The 11,877-nt window shown below is 31.1% G+C and overlaps 1 protein-coding gene and 1 long non-coding RNA gene across 2 annotated transcripts; both read left to right on the forward strand.

The window, feature by feature from the left end:
• The first annotated feature begins 1,212 nt into the window (after positions 1–1,212).
• Positions 1,213–2,302, forward strand: LOC123676402. The gene is made up of 2 exons (XM_045612282.1): positions 1,213–1,443; positions 1,498–2,302. The coding sequence occupies exons 1-2, from the start codon at positions 1,313–1,315 to the stop codon at positions 1,730–1,732; spliced, it is 366 nt and encodes a 121-aa protein (XP_045468238.1). The 5' UTR covers positions 1,213–1,312; the 3' UTR covers positions 1,733–2,302.
• A 5,815-nt stretch (positions 2,303–8,117) lies between these two features.
• LOC123674563 lies at positions 8,118–10,885 on the forward strand. Its single transcript, XR_006746674.1, has 3 exons — positions 8,118–8,361; positions 8,768–8,968; positions 9,994–10,885. It is a non-coding gene; the product is annotated as an uncharacterized LOC123674563 (long non-coding RNA).
• Positions 10,886–11,877: the final 992 nt, after the last annotated feature.

Here is an 11,877-nt window from a genome sequence, read left to right on the forward strand (position 1 = left end):
CGAAAACAAAATTGCAAGACTTTTCGAATTTCAGAATTGTTGTTTGAGTTTTAACTTATTGATAGTGCAAATTGCGTATACGAGGAAATCAAAATATCGTCTTTCAGTAATAGCGTTTTTATTCTGTTCTAATCATTTGTCAACTTGCAACTGAACTGAACTCAACTGAAACACAGCGTCTACATACTGCAACACACATTACAATCTGCAGCGTTTTAGAAAACAAAACATAGATGTCACTGCAGGTATCAAAGTGAATTTAAGTATATTTCTTCTATTTGACAACAATTGTACCTAGCTTTTTTCATAGAGATAATGTTATTATAGGCATAGACCTAATATCATATTAGACCTAATATCATATGATATTAGGTCTATGGCTTTTTTACGCCTGACAAAGTATTATATCAAGTATCTGAAAAAGTATCTTAAGCAGTATCTTCAGATAATTATCTGCGTTCTTTTTTTGAAGTAACTTCGAAAGAGTATCTTATCTTGTATCTAGATACTCTCGCTAAGTGACTTTGCCAGCTTTTTCAACTTAATTAAAATATTATCGATTTATAAAATTCGAAATAATATTCCTATTTTCAATCAGCATTCAAAAAACCAAAGTTATTAATCCCAAAATTTAAAAAAAAAATCATATGTTAAATTTAAATAATTATTTAACACATTCTTAGTTATCCACATTTCTCGAAAAAAGTAGAAAATATCTCCCTCCAATATTTTTCGCTTTTTTAGAGCAGGTCCTGCGCGGGTTCAAGTTCTTCTGCTGAGTTTCAACATTAGAAAACGCTTGAACTTTTTTTTTCTTTAAGATGATTATTTTAAATTCAAATTAACCCACGCCCAACACTAGATGATTTGATTTAAAAAATCATCTGTCAAATACGTTGAAAAAAAAATTACTCAATTAAATTTTTTAGGAATTCGGATTTCCGGGAAAAAATAGAAAATGCCCCACAATATTTGCCGCACAAGCAAAATTCTGGTTTGCAGGCTCTGAATATACATTGACGACGTGGTATAATCGTTGCTGCTGGGCTGGGTATATTTATTACAGAAAAACAAGATGAGATTGCAGGTTGTTAATTTCGGATTTGTAATCTAAACCCCAAGTCCGGAAAATGTTATGTCAACGTTAAGAGCGTTATGTCTCATTTAAAAAATATACACACCGGTTATATAACTCTATGTAGATCTCACTTCTCCTCAGAGTATTTTCTGTGACACAACCTTAAAACAAAATAATTGTAGGATTTAGGATATTTCTTCAAGGGAAATGTTAAAAAATAAATAAGGTCTTATCATGTCGAAAAGGAGTATTGATGAGTCTTTGAGAAAACCTAGAGTCATCAGTGGAACACCTCTCAATAGAACAATAAATCTAATTTCTTTAGGTATTTTTGCATGTAGTGGAATATGTTGGTACTTATATGAGTAAGTATGATTCAAATAATATCTCACAGATTTTAATAACCTCTTTTATTTCAGAATGTGGCCACAATCAAAGAAAGTGCATAAATCCTTGTTGGAAGGAAAATTTGACGATTCGCCAGAATCAAAGTTTCGTTTACAATCTATGAGATATTTGTTGTCTGATCCCCAGTATCACGAGCTTGTAGTGAAAATGCAAAAAAGAACTTACGATAAAGAACGAGCTTCTAAGAATAAAGAGAAACCTTGGTATGTGAAGGCTTTCACTCAACTTTCAAAGGATGAAGTTTAATAGATGGCAAATAAAATATAATATATAATATATATATTAAGCAATATATATTTCATTGAGAGATGGATTATACCTTTATTTGGCCTCAAAATGTGAGAATTAATGATATGGCTTCATATGCTATTGTTTGAGAGATCACTTTTGAAATAGAAACAAATTCTATTCAAATTATTGATATGATTAAAGATGCATACCATCTCATACCTATTATTGTAACTAAAAGTCTATAGCTGGATAGTCTGCAAATAGTTAATTTCAAATCATAAACAAATATAAAATTTTGAAGTGTATAAGATCAACAATGGGCTCATCAATTAGTGTTCCCACTATTTAAGGTATTTCTGGGTATACAAAACATATAAAACAGCTGATGTGTTAGCAAGCATGAATGTCCCTGAGCCATTGGAAAATCTAACGAGTGTTCAAATAAATTCGTTGTCAAGAGTGCTGTGACATTCTATTGAGAGCTGGTTGGAGAGTACCTTGCTGAAGTAAAAATTGACAACTTCCCAGGAAGAGACCGATTTTCATCTTGTCTGGTTAATAAAAAATAAAGCTCTTGCTGCAGCAGTGTTTTTTAGATTGCAGTGGTCTATTTCTACATTTACTGTTTCTAAAGTATCTATACTTTGATTTAAAAACACATTATTGGGTAGGTGAAAAAACTTTCAGTCGAACTCCACCAAATACAAACTTTATTTAAAACAGCTTACTTATTTTTAATTGACTGCTGAAAAGGTATAGACCCCTCTTAAGGCACATCACATGCCTCTGGGGATACTTGGCGCAGTGAACATTTTAAAAAGGGATTAGTTGTGTCTCTCTAGACCAATCGGTATTATTTTAGATTTATTTAGGGTTTTAGAAACAATTGTATGTGATCAGATCATTGAATTTTGCACAAAACATGAAAGTATTTCGCAGCAGCATAGCTCTTCATGATTATGGGACGAGGACGTGGGATATGTCGTATATATCAGGATTTTTGAGAGCCGCATAAACGACTTCTCCACAAACATGAACACAAGGGAATAAGAGGTGGTGTTCTTAATGAGTGCCTTTTTATTTGGTAGATCTTACTAAGTTAAATACTGCAATTGTGGGAAAAGTTAAAATACTATAGAGAGAGTCTGTACGAAACAGTGAACTGAACGAAGAGAGAAATGAAAGTAGGTAGGTACAGGAAAGTCCGTACAGGAAAGTCCGTAGGTACAGGAAATGAGGAAAGTGAGGCCGACTGGACAAAGCATGGATATCATGAGAGATTGTACTGATCGTGTCGTGTCTTGTCCAAACGAGTAGTTCGCACTAAAATTAGGGTGCACTGGGATCAACATGACTCAGGACATCAAAATCATCGAATGGAACTAACTGGGAGATATTTTATGATGACATTAAAAGTTCGCTTTGAACGCTCAAGAATCTCAGCGTAGTCCAAAACACCCGATGCAGAATCAGCATATGGTGTCTCAGTCCTCACTTCCAAAAATTAACTTAGCCTTGGAATCCTCGATGACTTCAATTTTCCTCTCAAAATCTGCGATCGCTTTTGTGTGAGAGTCAAGAGACTTAACCAATTTCAAGTGATCTACTTATGCTTGCTTATAATAATAATATTTAATCATAATTGCTCTTCATTTATACATAATTAGTATATCTGATGAGGCGATCTTCAATCATTAAATTATGTATTTTTTCATGGCAATAACGACATTATCGACAGGATACGCTAAAACTAAGATGTCTAAAAACCAGGTGTATGAACTGATTAGCTTTTGTTTTGCCAATTTTGAGAATATTAGTTAAGCTTCGTTATGTCAACTGTAGGAAGCGCTATCAACAAATTAAGATTCTTGTTATTTATTATTTACGAGGTTTGTGCCATTATGTACCTATATGTATATCTTTCACTATAGTTATGATCTATGGAAGTAATTCTTGTGATTGAAATACCAATAAACTCTCTCTCTCTCTATTACAAATATTTGAATTCATTCCAGTAAACGTTTCGTGTTTTGTTTCACGACTTTGCACGATCATACTCGATTACACATCGCTTTTGATTGGTCATTATCGGGTTATAATTAATGTATCCAATCAAAATCAACGGAAATGACAAGTATGACATTACGGCGCCGCCACGAACTAAAACTAATATTTTCAATTTGGTCGAATGTCATTGCATTCAAAATTTGACGAGTGCATTCACCATGTTTTTTGACATCTTAGCTAAAACCTTAGAATATAGATATTATTATTTATGTTCTAAGGCTAAAACGGACCTTAGAACATTAATAATCTATCTATATTCTAAGAAACGGACCAAATATTTGGACCCGATCGATGATTCGGGTATCTTCGTGAATCGGTTGCGTCGTACATCCTCGAGTTCCCGAGCTCTATAAAATCCACAACTAAAACCAGTTAAATCATTACTTGACACTTGTACCACAGATTAGTCTGTGCTTGTACACAGTTATCCGTAATCTGTGTAACTAGTCAATTGTCATGAATAGACAGTGACACTAGAGAGTTATTGCAACGCACAAATAAGCGATCTTTTATTAAAGGATCCTCTATCGTGGACGTTAAAAGTGAACTATTGCAAGGTGCTTTTAACGAAAGTCAGTAAAGTGACAGATCTTTAAATTTGACATATTTATATTTTGTCACCTTCAATTGTATTCTGATAAATAAAATAATTCATTTGGTAAAAGTCATAGACCTAATATCCAATGGATATTAGGTCTATGGTAAAAGTTCAAAATCGAAAATGAAAGAACAAATAGCGTTAGCAATTTTAGCTGGGACCATTATTGAGGAATTGATTTTTCATAATAGATACAGTTGGTGTAGAAAATATATCAAAACCAATTCAAACAAATCGACTAGTTGACTTGGAAAATTTTTACTACAAGTATCGCAATCATTATCGAAGTTTATTTTTATAACTGCAATCTTCATTGTGGAAAATCATGGACACTTCTAAGATAATTTGAATGCACATAAGTGGCTTTATAGAAATAGTTATCAGCTATATGTACAGGTAAGCTGTTAGCTGAATTAAACTTAAATTATTATATACCTATTATATTACCTTAATTCGTTTTTAGTCTACCAATTCGTAATATGGGAGGAGCTGTACCAAACTACTGGGGTTTTAACAATGAAACTATTAGAGAAATTTGTTGACGAAGTATCATCAAGTTTGAATGGAAGTCAATCAAGTATTTCTTTTCATGTGAAACCACCAGTATTGAAAGATTATTTTGTTTAACAGAATTATGTTATGTATTTTTGTACTTTTTCCTACAATAATTTTGAAAAAAGTGTACTTAACGTATAATTCTATAATAACATTACTGATAATTAATTTGGTTCTGCATTGTGATTTGCTTTTTTTATGCAATGTTGATTCAATATATAAAAAAGTACTTAGGTAACAAGTTTATTATTTTTCTTTCAAAACAATACCATTGGTGTGTCCATATTACAGAATGAATTATTTATATTCAATATAAAAAAAATAATATTCAGTATGCAGCATTCCTTATACTATGATTTAACAATACTACATTACACATATAGGAAAATTCTTATTTCTAATAAAATTCAGGATTTATCAGTATTATTTTTAATTCTTTCAGTAGGTTCAAATTAAATATGTTTCGTTGAGAATCGTATAAGTTCTTGAAAAATTCGTTATTGAGAGCACATTTTTTTTCTCGAATGAAATGGTTCCCACAGATGCCCAAAATCAAGAAATAAAATGCAAATTTCTCAAAAAGTTTACTTCATTACTTTGTTTACCTAAACAGCTACAAATATTTATAGGTTAGTTCTTGCTGAATAACGACGGTAAATATTCGGCATAAACAGATATCTGTCAAAATAAAAGATCCTTAAAAGTTGGTCGCCTGTATTTAAATAAAGTAAGGGAGGCCTGTATTTAGATTTAAACAATCCTTAATATCTGACTCAATGCGCATGAGTACATGTCAAAATAAGAGATCCTGTAATAAAAGATCGCTTATTTGTGCGTTGCAATAACTTTCTATTGACTATACATTCGCCTCTATTTGAGTATATTTGAATTTTTCAAGTGTTAAAGACTTTAAAGAGCAATTTTTATTGCTTAATTCATACAAAACAAATATATTGGTTAATGAGGAAGAACCATAGACCTAATATAATGGATATTAGGTCTATGGGAAGAACAAATTTTACCCAAATTCCTAACTTATTTCAAAAGTAAGCAGAATTTGGCAGATTGTTTCTAACGAAACTAATCATGAATATTTTTAAGTCATTACTTTCAAAACCAACAGAGAATAATGATGTGGCCTATTGTTAAAGAATAGGAGCAGGTATTTATACAAATATGGCGATAGAGAGCTTAAATAAATATCTGAAATCTAATAAAATAGAAGAAAAAGAAAATAAGGTATTATACATAATTCTATTCTTGCAATTATCAATTTACGAGTATTCATTGTTTTAGAATTGAAAAGCTATCAGATTTGTTGGAAGAAATCGTTGATGAGAAGATGTGGATGAAAATTATGGTCTCAAGATACTGACCAGAAACTTCATCATGTTTTAGATCTTAACTGGATATTCGAAAAACGTTTTTATTTGAGGGGTCTGTAACGAATAGTTCAGGAGATATAACGATTCTTGTGAAGAAATTCAATTTTTACTGTTTTTTCAAAAATTTCGAAATAATTTTAAATGAAAAAAAAATTTGAATCAATAAACTCTGATTTCCTCTAGTTTGCACGAAAAAATATTTCACTAAGTTCACTTCATTTAATTCCTCTTGATTCTTGGTTCATTTGGAAGGTATTCGTCCAACTGTTAAAATTTGTACAGAAGGTTGTTAAAATTTAACCTAACCTTTTCATATGAATTATAATTTTAATGAATAAGAAAATTCATTATACGTTTTGAATTGAACCATCTTCTGTTTGGTATTCTAGATAGACCATCAGAAATCCGATAGAACCATAGACCTCTAATAATTATATAGATCTATGTTTAGAAACGACAACGGCCGATAAAGCTTCGCGGTTTCGACAAGAGTTGAGAAACAGGTGCTCATCGGACACTCTCGGCTATCTTCGGCTGTTGACGTTGTATTCAGGCGTTCGTGTTTGACAGTTTGGCTTGTTTACTTCTTAGAACATAGATATATATATATTATATAGAATTATTAATGTTCTAAGGTTTACTTACGATTCGCGCCAAGTCAAGATGTCTAATAATGATGATCATTTATTTCTCATTGAAATGTTATTGTTTTTAAAGGTTTAATTGATTCTACATTCTATATTTTTTAAGTCATATCTACCACTATAGGCATCTCGAATAAGGAAATGGTATGAATTTGAGTTGATTGAAAATGAATCATTTTATTGAAATTATGTTTTCAAATCGAAAATATCGCGGACAGTGTTCAAAATTTTCTTGGAAAAACGAAATATCCTATTTTTTGTTTGCGCTGGCCTTCGGTTTTAATATGAAAGTGTTCAGGAAATTTTCTTCTCTCTTGCAAATTTGCTGTGAGATTAATTTCCAATACGATTCGTTCAAGGGCTACCTTCAACTCTTGTTATAATACTGGAATGACAAAAATACGGCCTGCATAAGAGCGTTTCAAGTTCGACTGCCTATTAGACGTTTCTGGAGAACGGAGCATATTTGAAATCTGAAAATTTGGAATATGACATAAATCATAATGCCCTACGGCTAAATATTTTCGAAGCTCGGGCACTTCCGGTAATACAAGAAATGAAAAAAATTAAAAAAACAAAAACTTTTTTTTTAATTTCATATCTTAGATATTATCAAAATTTCCATTCTCAATTACTCCTCACTGAAATTATTGCGTTAGTCTTTATAGTTTTGAAAATATTAAGAAAAAACCGAAAAGAGGGAGAATTCCCTTCATGGGAATATTATACCTTCACTTCATATTGATTGATTCGATTACATTTATATCGAAATCAGTTGGGCGATTTGTCCATTATTTCATGAATTAATTATCTGAAATAAAAAAATAATTTGATTCATCCAACTCTGATTGAATTAGAATTACACCAAGTTCACTTCATTTAATTCCTCTTGTACACCCTTGATTCGTGGTTCATCTGAAAGGTATTCGTCCAATAGTTAAAATTTAACTTTTTATATAAATTATAATTTTAATCAATGAGAAAATTCATTATACGTGTTGAATTGAAACATATATTTTTGCAATCTTTCCGTTTAATCTTAGACGATCAGAAATCCGATAGAACCATAGACCCATAATAATTGTATAGATCTATGGATAGAACCGACAACAGCCGACAAAGCATCGCGGTTCGCGTCGATCGCTTACGTTACGATCTTATAGGAAGTCAAGATGGCCGACATTGACAGTTCTAAATGAAATCAATGCTAATATTTTAGGTGTTTCGAATATTATCATGTTGGAAAATGCGTGAAATATCAATAATATTAGCCACTGGGCTAATTGTGTATAAGAGGAATTAAATGAAGTGAACTTGGTGTACCTTTTGTTTTGGACTATCTAGACGCAATCATGGTCTGTTGACTTCGGATTCGTAATTTGTACCTCAAAATTGGTAAGTCTGCAAACTTCATTTCGTTCAGAGTGTCATGTTTTAAAATAAAAAATTACCCTGTCGTCTCCAGTTATTCATTTATTTATTTTTATTGTAACTTGGTCGTTACAGCTCTGTAAACCTCCCAGGAACTGACCAAATTGAACTTTTGTTATTAATCCTAACTATTCATGAAAACCCAAGGGGCTGTTAATACTGTTGATGAAGCGGACGAAAAACTCAGGAGCAAGCATTATTTTACTTTCCCATATCCAGTCAATTATGATCTAAGTTGATATTCTCTTCGAATTGATTTACTGTTCTCATATAATTCTCATAATATGTGATTGCATGAAAGGCTCTACCTATTCTTGCTTAATTTGAATGAATTTTAATTATATATATACTATATATATATATTTTTTAGGTGCCATGAACATACTTAATGGATCTGATTTTCGATCGATGTTAACCATCTGCTGTTATTATTGGTCATAGGAATCTGTTGGGATATCATGAAAAATGCAGTACAAAAATCTTGCACTATAAAGAGAATGAATCTGGTCGCAATCGGATCAAAAAGAGGCTGCTGTTGAATACCAACAAATATTCATTATCTGATTATTTGGTGAGTATTAAAACTTTTTATTCAATATAAGTGTTACATAAGTCTGAATTTCCATCCTTGCATGGTGGAATTACGATAAATCTACGAATTCTTACTTGATGTGAACCATCTTCAGATTTATTTTTATATGAATTATCTCTTGACTTATCCAAGACTCTGCCAAACGACAATGAAGATCCTAAAATTTTTTGAAACCTTACTCTATATTAAAGGTATTGCTTTCAATACATATGACTTCATCATGATAACAGAAGATAACTTTATTGAAAATATCAATCAGCTAGTTGTGGAAATTTTTATATTACAAAACTAATTTTATAATTTCTGTTAGATGAATGATGTTATAAAGACATTAAGTGGAAGTTTCTCCATGGTGTCAGTTGCTCCATAATGTTTTTATGGTTCTGGTCTTTGATGATTTTTCTTTCCAGTTTTTGAAGTCTTCCATGTATTGGCTCTTCTTCTGTAGTCTGGTATAGGAGTTTATTTGAAGGATTGTTGGGATGTCCCCGTTTGGTGATTTTTCTTAGACAAGTTCTTTTTGCTATCTCAATATTCTTCATTGTAGTTTTAGAGTTATTTAGGAATGCTGTCCATACTCTGATAATGGCCTGCAGATCATTTTGTAGATTGTGCTAGCTGTTTTGCTGTTGATTCCTAACTTTTTTATGTGAGCGTTCTGAAGTAACCCACTCGGTTAATAGTTGTCTTCTTTTGTTGCTTGATGTAAGTTTTAAAATAAATATTGATGTCCACTTGTAATTAATAATTGCACTTTACTGTAGGTGTAATTGTGTTATTTCTAAGTACACTAGTTTTAGATGTTGTATTAAAATTTTATTAATTTTGATTCAATTCAACATGAGCTTTGACCCAGATAAAACATATATTCTTATCAATTTGCCTTAGTGAAAATAAGGTTTCAAGTATCTCTGCATGTATGCGGCTAAAGTTGGAGCCAAACTCAATTTTTCTAAGTGACTGGATAGAGCTACTAGAGCTAATTAGTGGGCTTATTGTTTCAGGTTTGAAGCAGGAATCAATACAAATATGCACTTGGAGTCAATGCATAAAGTCATAAAATACTTTTACCTGGAAAGGAAGACAGTAAAACGACTTGATAAGGGATTGAATGCTGAGTTGAAGTACGTGAGAGATAAAAGTGTTGAAAGAATAATTAGATTGACTAAAGGTGAACATACGAAGCAGACAAGATTTTTATCTCAGAATCACAAGGAAGTTCTAAAACACATTGATAATTATATTATTGAAACAAATATTTATAATATTAGTTGGAATATTTTGAAAAATGAACAAACTTCATATACTATTTACCGATTATTAGATATAAAGTATTGTGAGCAAATATGCTTGTTTTGTGAAGTATGTACTCACATGTTTTCATGTGAATGCAAATTTTATTTGGAAAACAGGACTATGTGTGAACACATTCATATGCTAATAAATAAGCTTCAAACTGAAAATAAATTGGAACCTGTTCCTGACTTCAGAGTAGATAATATATCCAAAGAACTGTTAGCGTTGTCTGAAAAACCAAATTCCTCTAATAAAAAAATTAAGGATATAAAAGATTTAGCTTCCAAATTTGAGAGTTTAGACTTTGAAGAGTTTGATGATGAAACTATCAACAAAATTCATCACCACCTAATAATTGGAAAAAATATAATGAGTTGTTCTAATTTTCCAAATGGCAATACCAAGTTTCAATTAAGAAATGAATAAAATCAAAGACCAGTCTCAACATTACAGGAAATTTAAGCCGAGCCTCTGAAGATTCATTTCTCTATAAATCGGTAGAACCACTGAATGACCATCAATATTGTTGAATTACTTGATTGGATATGTAATGTTTTCAGTCCGACATTTTTTTGAAATAAATACTATTTGTGATTTGCATAACTTTTTTTTTTTTAACTACTTATAAACAATTTCATATAACCTACATCTCTGTTATTATATTGTCCATGACTACTATCAATCAGGAACATTTTTTTTTAATATATTCTGCTGTTTTTTATTCATTAATTATTTTACGGTAGGCGTTATTCCTCAATATATAATCACATTTATGTAATTTTCTACACCAAAGAATGAATAATGCAAGCATTTTATTCAAAAAATAAACATTGATTCATATATTAGTCTCAAAAATTAGAACATTCATATGGGAAATTTTTCACAATTAAAATTAACTTACCGGGCGAGAGTCAAAATATTTCGATTTTTTGCTGTTGATTTTGATTTGACGATTGATTCAGCAATCTTTCACAATATATGCACATATAAGACATTTTAAGATATCATCTATCAAACAGAATTAACTGATTCAAGTTCAAACTAATTTGTATTTCGCGCCATAACCTACATTACATTTGGCAACGTTGGATTTTCCTGGGCTATCCGACGAGTGATGTCATACGCCAACTGTCAAACAGCCTGCTGGACAAACAAACCGTATTTCAATAAACAACAATGGTAATTTAAAAGGATTAAAATTGCAATTCTGAGAAAATTATGAGTTTATCCTTAGTAAACCTGAAAGAGGGGAACGTAATTTGATATTGTATTCATTATTCTTTCTGCTTGCACCGAGATAGTTTGTGAGATGGCTGATAAAAGTGATTATTTCAACACCTTGTCTATGGATGTCTAGAAGAAATATTTAGAGAAGATAAAAGAAAGTAATAGATGTGATCCATAATTATAAACAGGTTTTTTTAGACTGATTTTCCTGTATTTATTCTCTAATACCATGTAGGTAAATAATTACAATAACTAGGTATAATATTAATCTAACATTACCGAAAGGCCACAAAGCCCAAAAAAAAATTTACTGATAGATAAAAAATTTATATAGGAGCTATCAAATAACTCCAAAATGAAAAACA

Source organism: Harmonia axyridis, chromosome 3 (assembly GCF_914767665.1).
Source record: "Harmonia axyridis chromosome 3, icHarAxyr1.1, whole genome shotgun sequence".
Classification (NCBI taxonomy): domain Eukaryota; kingdom Metazoa; phylum Arthropoda; class Insecta; order Coleoptera; family Coccinellidae; genus Harmonia; species Harmonia axyridis.